This window comes from Cinclus cinclus, chromosome 6, assembly GCF_963662255.1.
Source record: "Cinclus cinclus chromosome 6, bCinCin1.1, whole genome shotgun sequence".
NCBI lineage: Eukaryota > Metazoa > Chordata > Aves > Passeriformes > Cinclidae > Cinclus > Cinclus cinclus.
This window is the reverse complement of record NC_085051.1, coordinates 56,239,462-56,251,728: the sequence shown is the minus strand read 5'-3', so window position 1 is coordinate 56,251,728 and position 12,267 is coordinate 56,239,462. Positions and strand designations below refer to the sequence as shown.

The 12,267-nt window shown below is 45.0% G+C and overlaps 1 protein-coding gene across 3 annotated transcripts in view; it reads left to right on the top strand.

The window, feature by feature from the left end:
• The window catches only part of RHOJ (ras homolog family member J), a 52,902-nt gene extending 41,401 nt beyond the window's left edge, over positions 1–11,501 (top strand). Inside the window, exons 2-5 of one of the 3 annotated variants that reach the window (XM_062494838.1) lie at positions 3,246–3,304; positions 8,680–8,841; positions 9,958–10,053; positions 11,355–11,501. In XM_062494838.1, coding sequence (XP_062350822.1) covers positions 3,246–3,304; positions 8,680–8,841; positions 9,958–10,053; positions 11,355–11,501 — 464 coding nt within the window. Of the gene's footprint in view, positions 1–3,245; positions 3,305–8,676; positions 8,842–9,957; positions 10,054–11,354 lie in introns of all 3 variants that reach the window. The other 2 variants (XM_062494837.1, XM_062494839.1) reach the window with 2 other exon arrangements.
• Positions 11,502–12,267: the final 766 nt, after the last annotated feature.

Genomic DNA, 12,267 nt, shown 5'->3' with positions numbered 1-12,267 from the left:
TGGAAATTTTAGCACTAATACATTGTTCTGGACATCACTATTTCAAGAGCCAGGGATCATTTGATTTGGCAGTGTGAGCCATTTGGTCGCCACTGCATTCAGAGCCAGAAATCCAAAGACAAAACTCAAGATTTAGCCAACAAGGCAGTTTTGCTGGGGTGGTAGCTGAAAATTCAGAGGTGATGTGGGCAGGAAGAATATCCTCTGGTGATGAGACAGGTTAGAACAACTGACAAGAAAAAAGAAAATATAAAGTTTGATGAGTAAAAGAAAGTGCAGGGGAAGGGGGAAAAAAGGAGGGGGGGAGAGATATTAAAAAGGAGAGAAAGAAAGAGAGAAAAAGTAAAAATATAAGACTGGTGCCATGAAGAAATTCCCAAGACCCATTAGGGGCAAGATGCTAGAAGAAGAATTAAAATGTGATATGCAAGCTGGGTACACTCAGGATGTATTTTTCCAAGAGCCCTTTCAATTCTTATCCCTTGCGTGGGGGAAAAGTAATGGTAGGACACCAGCAATCTCTTTATTCCCCCTCAGCATTTCCCAGAAGTGACCAAGAGCCAAACTGAACAGCACAAACCATCAATCACTGCTCAGTGTGTGGCTCCACAGACCTGCTGCAAAACATCCACTGTTACTTCATGGACCACAAAGCACAGATAAGAGTCTAGGAGTTATATCCTTCTGGCAAAGCGTGGCACACTCGAGGTGGACTGATCCTCTGTCCAGAAAGCTTATCTCCAAACCATATTAATTACTGGGACATGGCAGCAGTTTGTATCTGCACCAGGGCTTTTTGCCAGTGCAGCTCACTCAGTTAGATGCCACCAAGAAAGAGATGAGCCAGTAAAGCTTCACAGCAGAGTAAATTTCAGGGCAGCTTTTAAGTTTTTTAAACACTGAAGATGTGAGCTGATCTTTGTAAGCAGGACCCAACCCAGTTTGCCTGTGCTCAGGGTGAGGCAGCAGGAAAGGCAGGGCTGGATAACCCTGTCAGCACTGATGTATGGCACATGTCTCTTCATATTCCTCAGAAACATCAGCTGACCTGCACTTCCATGTGCCTCTGAGCTGTCCTAAGAGCATCCTGCTTTGGAGGAGCTCTGCAGGCTCCATGCAAATTCCACCAAGGACTGACAGAGCAACTACTGTCCTAGAAACTACGTGTCCTAAACACTACCTCGGCCAGCTGTGCATTGCAGCTGGAAAATTGCCTTCAGCTGAAGGGTACATCTTCCCACAGCTGGTCCTTGAGCAGAGTAAAATCTGCAGAGCAGGTCTGGCTCCTGCATTTCTTGGCACAAGGGCAGATTGGAGGCTTGCCAAGGTTGGAACTGGGAAAAAAAAAAAACAAACAAAAAAAAAAACATTTCCCGTAGCCTCCGGTGAGCTGTGCTGACCACCTGTAGCCCCCACTGCCTCTGAGAAAGCAGCTAAGAAAAGCAGGAGTGTTGCCAGTAACTTACACAGTTCATACCCCTGCTGGGACATTCTGGGATTCCCTACACCACAAGAAGTTGAAAACCACGGCACCAGGGAGATGATTTTAAATTATTTTATTCGAGTCAGGTTGAAGGAAGAAGATGGGGCATCTGAACCATCTCCTGTCTGTGTTGGTGCCCATCTCCCCACTCTTATACTTCTTCCTGAAGCTTTTCCACCCTTGGGTATCCATGCCCAATGTCCATGAGTTCCCCTGGGAGCTATGCAGTGCAGAGCTACCCCTGAGATGAGGAGAGGGAGCTCTCTCCCCTTCCCCACCTCCTCTTCCAGTGCACAGCACAGGGCAGCCCCAGCAGTGGGTGAGTGCAGCCCATCCTGCTCTTATCAGCAAGTCTGGTCCTCACTGAGCCTTTGTACTTCCAGGATGTCAGGTTTGCTCTGTTTATGTGCTGACAACACTACTGTGTCTCTTTGCAAGCAAATAAAGCTGCTGAATAGTCAGCCTGTCCAGTCACACTGGCAGAGACTTTTAGTCCAAGAGATTTCAAACAGGACATTGTTCCCCAGTGCATAAGTTATTAAATTCCATAAATTTGTAGCTGCTTTTCTACTACAAATTTTATCCATAAAATCAACAAGATACTGCATGATGTTTTCAAGTCTCTTTTTTTTTTTATTGTCCAAAATAACTATTACTCATTCCCAGCCCTCATTAATTACAAGTTGTGATCACCTGATGGACACCAGTTTGAGCCTCTTCCCCCATCCCTGACACAGCTTTATGTTCATTCCTATGTTCAGCCATTTGTCCTCATGTTTAAAAAAATTAATAGTCCATACGCTGCAACAATATTATTATTTTAAGCAACCTTCCTGAAAAATGTTTGAAGGCTTCCTGTTGACTAATGGGTGGAACTGGACTGCCCCCCTTTCTTTCTAGCTGAGTAGTAATGATTTAAGCAGATTAACTGGTTAACTAAATGTCATTAACCCAGATCATGTCCTTTACACAAAATAACACTGGTTACAGGAATCAGCTAATAATGGGGTTCATCCAAAGGCAATGAGAAAACATTTTTGTCAATGTCAAAATTTGTCAATGGTCTCAAAATGAAATTCAATGTGATTTCTGCTAAAGGAGTAAATATACTGGATGTGATCAACAAACTAAGCCGTGCTTTCCTTCATTTGCAACAGAATCTGGTCAACATCCCTGAAAATATTCAAGCTTCCCTTCCTTTCTGTGCTTCAAAACATCCACCACATCGCCCCAGGTATTAAACACTGCCACTTTACCTGTGATAGCACAGGGCAGGACAGCTGCACCTCCAGTGAGACCCACCAAACACCAGCCACTGCTGAGTGCTTCATCATTTCACAACCTGGAAGAAATAAAATAATAAAAGGAAATAAAATAATAGAAAACCCCTCCCAGTGATCCATGACCAAGCCACTCCAATGCCCATGGTGGGGAGGCAGGAATCCTGTGCTTTCAAGTCCAGCATGTTCAGTTGGTGGCTGCAAAGACAATCAAATGTCATTCTGTCTCTGGGACCCTGATGGCAGCAGTGTGTGCAGCTCAGCACCCTTGGCTCTCTGAACAGAAATCAGATCTTGGCATAAAGGGTTTGCATTTGCTGGGGCTTAGATTGCCTTCAATTTGGGTTGAATAGATGTGCTTGGTTCAGGATGCCCAATGGAGGACACATACTAATGTGTCTATTGGCATTTTGGGATTAAAACACATCAAAATGAGGCCACTGGGTTGTGCATAAACAACATTTCTTGTTTCTCTCTTCCAGTAACCGTGACTGTGGGAGGACAACAACATTTGTTGGGGCTTTACGACACTGCAGGGCAGGTAAAGGACTGCAAAACATTTATCATTTTCCTTTCCCATGGCTTGTTTGTTACTATCATACACTGGGGTTTGTTGTTAGTAATGTTTGTGGAGTTTATTGGGGTTTTTTTCACAAATAATAAAAATCAGTTTTGAGTTGTAATGGTTTAACTGCTGACATTCTCCCTTTTGTTTTCATTCTGTTTCAGCAGTAAAGTAATACACAAATACATTCATCCCTAAGACTGTGTTTTGCCTAATCAAAAAAACCAAAGTCTTTATGGGGCTGTGCAGTCCCCATACATCCACCTTCTACTGCAAATACGATATTCTGTGCAGTCAGTGTTTTCTTACCTTTACCACATGGTGGCATTGAAGATACAGAGAATAATTCCCATTTTCAAGATCAGAAAACTGGTATAATTCAGCACCAGTCTATCAGCCACAAGCTGTTGACTTTTTAAGTGGTAACCCAGCCAGATTTGCATCCATCCCAACATTCATCTCCCAGGACAAGGATGTCCATTACAAGAGAGTCTGTATCCCATGCTCACTTACATTTAGAATGCTTTTGCTGTTTCCACTGTCCACACCCTGATATGGTGAGATTGCACTCAAAGCCTGCAGGATAATTTCACCCCCTGGAGAGGAGAAATTTCTCACTGCTTTGCTCTGCCAACAGAAGGGCAGAAGAAAGTACAGGAGCAACATATTTTTGGTGCTGAAATTTCCCTCTCCTGACTCCAAATGCCAGTGGGTGACAAAATAAAGAAAGGGACATAGTCTGCACAGAAACCTTACAAAAAATCATCTGCTGAGAGCAGGGGGAGCACGTTCCAGGTTCCTCACAGACTGGGAATATTGTAACCCACATCCACCAGCTCCTCCAGTCAGAGCTGAAGCTGAAGCCAGCAGGAGAGAAAGCAGATTTGGGAACTTGCTTCACTCTCTCTGGGTTCCAGCAGCCCTGGATGCTTTCACCAGGAGCTCTTGACTGTACCAGTTTTGGCCATGACTGACTGCTATGAAAGGCACAAACAGTGCAGAAGGAGACCCTCCTGCCTGCAAAAGGCTACTCTTTTCAGAATATACTTTGCAGCACTATGCAGAGAGTTCAAAAATCCCACACCAGAACAGACTGTCACTTCCAGAAAAACCTGCACTCAGCAGAACTGGGGCTTTGATGTTTTGGGTTGCACTTTCTTTAATTTTATTCTTATCGTGTTTCTGTAGGCAGCAGCAGTCGTAGCTGGTTTGGTGGCCCTTACAGACCACACATCTTTCCTATCCACATGGTGCAGATGATCCAAAAGCCAGTCCCAAAACATGACCCAAGTCCTCGGTCCTCGCTCCATGTCCAAAGCCTGTTCAGTCTTTTCCTCTGTGCTCACAAACTCAGAGCTCAAAGCCTGTGTCAGGATCCATCAGCCCTGAAAACCTTTGCAAGCCAGACTGGAGTTATATTCAGTTCCCAGTCAGTTTTCACCCCGTGCCTTAATATTCCTACTCGTTTTGTAGGGCTGACAGTTCCACCTGCCACCCATTTCCACAGCAACACCTCCTCTCATTTGTCCTCCTGAGCCAGAAGGAAGACTCTCAGCTGTCTCTTTGACAAGTCTCACCCCTCCATCCATTCCTCCACATCATTTTGCCATCCCCTGCTTCAAACTAGACAGTTCACCACCTGCCTCCAATCCCTTTCTCTAACTCACCAAGCTCATGTCCCTTCCAGACCCTGGTCCAGAGGACGTGGCCATCTAGCCAGAGCTCAGAGCGTGAATCAGCCCTTGATGACTCGATTGTCCCCGTGGAGGCTGGAGGGATGATTCTTCCCACATGCTCCAGTTATAACAACAGATCATCTGGGTTGTTTCCTCCCTCCTTTTCCTTGTGCTGTGTGGCTTTCCAAAGGCATCGGTGTGAAGTCATAGCCAGAAATAGCCCTTGATGCTGCGATGCTATAAAACATATGCTAATGAAATAACAATTGGAAAATGTGCTCCTGCTGCAGGACCCTCTGTCAGTGTGAAGGGAGAGCTGGCAAGCACCCCAGATTTGAGGTATCTGGCTTTCTGTATCCCTGGCACAAACAGTCCTAGGAGGAAAAAACTGTGGTCTTTTTGCCAGGCTGGATTCAGGTGCAAAATGTTGTAGCAGAGTGTACAAGACATCAGCACAGCAACAACATAAAAACAAAACAAACAAACAAACAAAAAAAAAAACCAAACTAAACAAAACAAAACAGAAAAAGTCAGTTTTGCTACATTTTCAGGGCACAAACACTGCTGAGCTGATGGCCAAGATGGAGGGGAGGGAGCAGCATTAGCCAATCTTGGCCCTGGCAAATAACACAGCAGGGACAGGGCTGGCACTGACATTTCCAGGCCAAACCAGTGGCCAGGAAACCTTAACTGGGAAGCCTTGCTCCCCAAATAGCAAGCAGCATGATGCAAGCAGGAGCTGGGAAAATAAACAAATAAAATTAAATTATTGATCAGCCACAGCCCAAGTCCACAAAGACTCATGTCCCTTTCCAAACACGACTGTCACTCACTACACTTCCTCTGGATATGCCCCATACCCATGCAAATGTCCAGTCCCTTTTTTATATTATTTACTTGTCTGACTTCAACCATCTCTGAATGAGAAATGACTCTGTAGGGCTGTCTTTTCTAAAGGTTCATTGCAAGGTTTTATAGCCTTCTCCTGGAGAGCAGTTGCAGACAAGAGATATTTGTCTGGTGTGGTCTGGAGAATCCTGTGCATGTACAGGAGCCCAGATTGATTCTTATCCATGATATTTGTGTTTTAACCAGTCTGTGAAAAACCCCATGTGCCCTGGTGGGAGGTGGGACCTCTGCTACGTGATGCATAGCTCTCCCTGCTTACAACTCTATATAATGTTCTGTGCTAATAGTTCAAATCAGGAATGCTCTTCCTGAAAAAAAAGGTTTTCTAGGGATTCAGAAGGAACAAGGAGAATAAAATTAAATGCATATTCCTGTAGCTGTCACTGCCAGGCAGGGAACTCATGGCTTTAATCTGTAGTTTCAATGGTACAGTAAGTCCCAACCCCTGCAAATATGCATGTCTGGAATATTGGAACTGGCTATATTTAGCCAGTTTCTTCCCAAAACTCCCAAAACTCCTAGATGAGGATTCCTTGAGGCTTGCTGCCACCACGTGGCTGGTTCAGGAGCCTGACTTGCAGCAGCAGAACCAAAAACACTGACGGGATCTTTGCCAAGCACCCGGTATCAGCCCGTGGTGGCTGTGCCACAATCAATCTCAGGTTTGATGTTCTAGGTTTAATGATGTCCCATAATCAGGCCAGGCTTTCTTAACCCTCAGCATCCACATAAAGTTGTCTCTGCAATGCAATTTCTCCTCCAATCCCATCACCTTGGCATCCACTTTGTCTCTATTAACCTCTGCTGGGAGCTGGCTGACATCTCCAGAGCCTTGGATAAATCTCCTGTCATTGACTTTGTTCCTTCATGAGCTGCATCTCTGGTGTGCCCACAAATATCTCTGAGGGGTTTTCTCCTGTTATTCCTTGGATGTAGAGAATCCACTTTCCTGGGAGGTGATATATCCAAACACCTCCTCTTGTAAATCCTTCTTCATACCCACTCTTTCTATGCCACTGGAAAGACGTATTTATGTCAGTTGAAAAACACTCTGGTTTTACCCCAAATACTGTGAGGGTGAGGGCTGGAGGTAATAAATGAGAAGTTAATCTTCCTGTCAAACTGGGCTTGGAACAATAACATCCAGCTAGACAAAACAAAACATTTTGTTTGTGTTTTAGGATGTTTTTTAAAACTTTTCTTTCATGACACAGAGCTAAATTTGGGCTCATGTTTTCTTTCAGAATCAATAATTAAGGTTCTGGAGATTTTTTTTTAGAAAGAGTTGGTGCAAACAGTTTTTGAGTAATTCATTGGTATATTTTGGAAACTGGTATTGATGCAGAAGTAGTCTGGGTCAATTTACTACTGTATAGTCAGGGAAAAAGAGACTTCAGAAAGGTGATTTACTAGTCTCAATTCACAAGTAAGTCCTCTCATTTGTTGACCCAATCAAAGCAAGGCAGAAATAAGGCTGCACAAAAACATCATGTATTCTGACACACACTGGTACAGTCCTGCAATCACTTTCTCCTGCAGGACAGGCAGCAGCTTGAATTGCTCCTGCCCCTAATGTGGGTTTCCCCTGTCTAAAATAAATGTTCTTGAGTCTGAGAAACAGCACCCAGGTGTCTTTTTTCCCCCTTTTATTAGCCTTATTTCCTTTTATTAACTTGTATGTATCTGCAAAGCAAATCCACACCAGTTGAATTTTCACACAGTTATAACCAAAGGTGATCAGACTACAGAGATCTGAGACTTGTCCAGAATGCAGAAACTATAAACTGCAGATCTACATTACAGTCAGGCCTGACAGCAGCACGTATTATTGTTTCCCACACTCCAACTTAATGTTCCTTTCCCCTTTTTTTTAGTTCTGGACCCTCTATAAAAGCCTTTGGAACAGATGTACCCCCTCTAAAAAGCATCTGTTTCATTGTGCTGAAGTTTTCTAACAGGTTTCATTGAACAGTACCCACCAGACACAGCTACAAATGCTCCCACGGTCCGAAAGAGCCAGGCTATCCTTTTCACATGGCTTGCAAAACCTCTGCTTGCTCTCAGCTTGTCAGGCCTGAAAACAGACCTAAATTCTTCCTTGAAACTCAGCCACCAAAGCCAGCTCATGACATATCACAGCTGTGATCCAAGTGTTTGAAAATTCACCCTCTTCAGCATTAATCCATGGAGAAAACATCTCTCCTTCCACCATCCATGGCCTGTGGACACACTGAATCACCCACAGTGAGTGCCCAGGTACTACAGGCTGGGTTTGATCTGCTTTCTACTTTCAGGATGAGTGTCTTCTGCTGACTGGCATACAGTTGTGCCCCAGGCAGGACTGCCCAGCATCACCTTCTGCATCAACTTCCCCACAGATAACACAAGCAAAACTTGTTCACACAGTCACAGGATGACTGAGGTGGAGGAGACCTTCAAAATCATCTAATTACACACACACACACATCCCCCCCGAGGAGAGGGACGCCTTTCACTAAATCAGGTTGCTCACAGCCCTGTCCAACATGTCAGAGATGGGGCATCTTTCAGCTCTTTTTGGCAAAATGCTGATAAATCAGCACCCTTGTCCTGTGAGGGATGGTTCCCTTCCTCTCCAGCATCCACTTAGCAGTGTGGATGAGCTTAGTGGAGCTTAGCAGTGTGAATGAGCATGGGCAGTGCTGACCAATTGCCCAAACCCAGCGTGACACCCCCACTTGCAGACATCCCCTCCTTGTGACACTGGCTGCTCTCTCCTGGCAGGAGGACTACAACCAGCTGAGACCTCTGTCCTACCCCAACACAGACGTGTTCCTGATCTGCTTCTCCGTGGTGAATCCTGCCTCCTACCACAACGTGCAGGAGGAATGGGTGCCCGAGCTGAAAGTCTGCATGCCCAACGTGCCTTACGTCCTCATAGGAACACAGGTAAAGCTTCTCCTGAGCATATGGAAAGGTTTCCTATTTAACTCATGGGAAATTCAGTCAGATTTCCCCATCAAAGGAAAACTTAGGGATTGGGAATGGAAGCCAGCATGCGGGTGTCCAGACTGGCAAAGCTTATCCCACCTTTGTTTTCAAATGTATTAATGTGGCAACAAGTCATAAATACCTATATGGAGAAAAGGTTTTATACAGGTATCTAATGAGGAGAAACAAAAAAACACAAACTTTGTGGCTAGAAGCTGAAGCTAAACTTCAAACTAAATTTTAAGAATGGGAGTAATTGGCCAAATGACATGGGAAGGAAGTAGCCTCCCTTCATGCTTTTACATCAACAGTACAACTGGTGACTCACCATCCTGCTTGTTTTACAGTGATTGTCAGACTGAATGATCAAACCCCTTTATCTGATTATCATACTGCAAAAATCCTAAAATCTATTAATCTGTCAATCAAATAAATAAATAAATATGGGTTTGTTAGCAAGACAGAGAGTGGATAGAGGCTGTGAGGGTAGGGATACAACCACAAGGAAAATGTCAGAGCACTGCACAGTAACCTAAGTCAAATTAGAGAAACAGATCAAATTCTGGTCAAAACCAAAATCTTAATGCCACAGGAAAGGCAAATAATTTAAACACTGGCTTTGTTTTCTACACTGGAATAATCTAAAGCATACATTTAAAAATAAAAGCCTTTGGATCACATAGTCTGAAAATGGACAGATTTAAAATGCCAGAATACTTCACTTTGATGTTTTCTGCGGAAATGGAGGATTTTGTTTCAAGTCAGACTGAGCTGTGTCTGTCTGGCCTGTCAGGGTGGGGTTTGGGTGATGCTGTGCAGGGTTGTAGCAGCTTCCCCTACCAGTGGGGCTTTCCTGTACCACACCCATGTGAACTGTGTCCCAGTAATCTGCAAAGGAGAACTAATTCATGGTAAGATAAAATAAATTAATTAATTAATTAAAAAGGTAAGCAAATGCGCAGTTCATTTCTGAAGTACCACCTGGGTTGAGGAATTATACAGATGCCCTGATGTTGGTCTATAAAGCCATGAATATCAAGAATTACAGCACATATTTTGTGTATTTTCCATTAGATTGACCTCCGGGATGATCCCAAAACTTTGGCACGGCTGCTTTACATGAAGGAGAAACCACTCACCTATGAGCACGGAGTGAAGCTGGCAAAGGAGGTGACAGCTTCTTCTGATGTCACATGAAGCTGGCTGATCACAGCTTTCCACTGGGTTTCTTTCGTTCAAGGCTCCTCCAAGGCCCATTGGTCCCAGGCAGAGGTGAAAGCCTCTGTTCAAAGAGGCTGGACCCGGGCACACATTGTGACCCCTCCTGAGCCTGCACCTCTGCTGCAATATCAGTGCAAACATAGAATATCCTGAGTGGGAAGGGAGCCAAAAGGGTCAACGAGTCCAACTCCTGGGGGTGCACAAGACAACCCCAAAAGTCACACCATCTGTCTGAGAGAATTGTCCAGACACTTCTGATCTCTGGCAGGTGCCATGACCAAGCCCTAAGAAAAGCATTGAGGGACACCAGGCAGCAGGTGGCAAATGGGCATCAAAACAGATTTTACTGCCTGTTTTATCTAAGTCAGGTGTTTCTTGCTCAGGGTTCTGCCAGGAGATGCATGTGGCAAACCCCTCTCTGCAGTCAAGCCTCCTGTCAAACTCCTCCCTATCCCTTACAAAAGCACAGACAGCTGGGTTCCCACTTATCCATTGCACTACAGGCAGCAGAGAAAGCACTCCTGAAGTTTCTGTGGTATTGTACATTTCTCCTGGAAATGTAGGGGGTTAGAAGCACTCCCCAAGCCCTGGGATGCAGGATTCTGGATCCTGGTCTTGTCCCCTTTCATGCTGCAGGTGCTATTACTGTCCCTGGCCCTCAAAATCAGAGCGTCCATGAGCACAACAAGCTGAATAAGCCACAAGGTTGATGAATAAGCTGAGGCTGCTTTCCCAGGGCTCTGTGGGTGTTTGTGTCATGCCAGCATACCCAGGAGACTCCTGTCTCAAAATGCTGCTTCCCCATTCCCAGAAACCAGCTGGAAGCCCTCCCCAGGTATCAGCTCCCTGGAACTGGAGGAGGCAGGACACAAGAGTGACAGTTCAGGGGAGAAGAGCCAAATGTGTGAAGGAGTTCAGCTACAACCCAGCATTTCCTTGAAGCCTCCCCAGCTGCACAGGCAGGAGGCCAAGCTTCTGGTCCAGCACTCAAACATGGGTGCAGCCCCTCTCTCTGGAGGGAATTCCTGCAGCCCATTCACCCCCATGTGGTGAGATACTTATGGTGATGCTCATTCCTGCTCTCTTGCTCAGGATGGCCATATGAGCTTGTCCCTTCATCCCACAGGCAGCCAGATACAAACCAGAGAAATGGTCTGACCCCTTTCTAAATGTAGAAGGATGCTGGAACAACATCACTCTGTCTCTCCCAGGAGTGGATACTCACTCTCATTTTCCCTCTTCTCTTTCAGATTGGAGCCCAGTGCTATCTGGAGTGCTCAGCACTCACACAGAAAGGCCTTAAGACTGTCTTTGACGAGGCAATCATGACCATTTTCCACCCCAAGAAGAAGAAGAAGCGTTGTGCAAAGTGCCACAGGTGCTGCACCCTTGTGTGATGTCCCCTGGGAAGCAGAGCCAGCTGAGCTCAGTGAAACCAAGCAGGTTAGAAAGGCAATGAAGGTCACATGCAACTGAAATGGGGAACATGACCAGAAAAGGGTCCTTCTTACCCAAATAAAGGAGCTCTCCGTCCTGTGAAACCTCCGAGCTCTATCACCCTTGGCCAACTCCTGTCTCTGTGCTTTCCTAACCCTCCAGAGCTGTTTTGCAGCCTGTTCCCACTGCTGCAGACTGCACCAACAGAAACCAGGATGCCTGCTTGGCTCCCCACCTTAGGAATAAGGTGAAGGTGGCTTGTGACAAAACAAAGAGCTAAAGATGGCAAAAGAAACAGGAGAAACTCCTTTTGTGGCCTTAAGTAAGAATTGATCAAAATTAGGAATTAAGAGTCCTTAGGAATTGAATTTGAATTGACTTAAAGCACATGGAGATCTGTAGAAATCTAATATGTAAGGTATACACTATATGTAGGATGTACTTTAAAATTGCTTTACTTTTATAAGACTTGCTAGTTCAGGACATACTTCAGTTTGTTCAAACAACATGGAAGCAAAGGTGGAGTGATTCCAGTTTGTTTTCACCTGATGCTGAAACTTCACAGCATCAGGATGTTGCTGCACCCAAGCTGCCAAAATGGAACAACATTTACCTCCAGACTTAAGGAATGTTCTTACAACTAAAAAAAAAATGCAAATAACTGTATTCTTACAGAGGAATGTTCAGGCTGAGCCATGTTTCCGTAAGCTGGGAAAGGAAGTACAG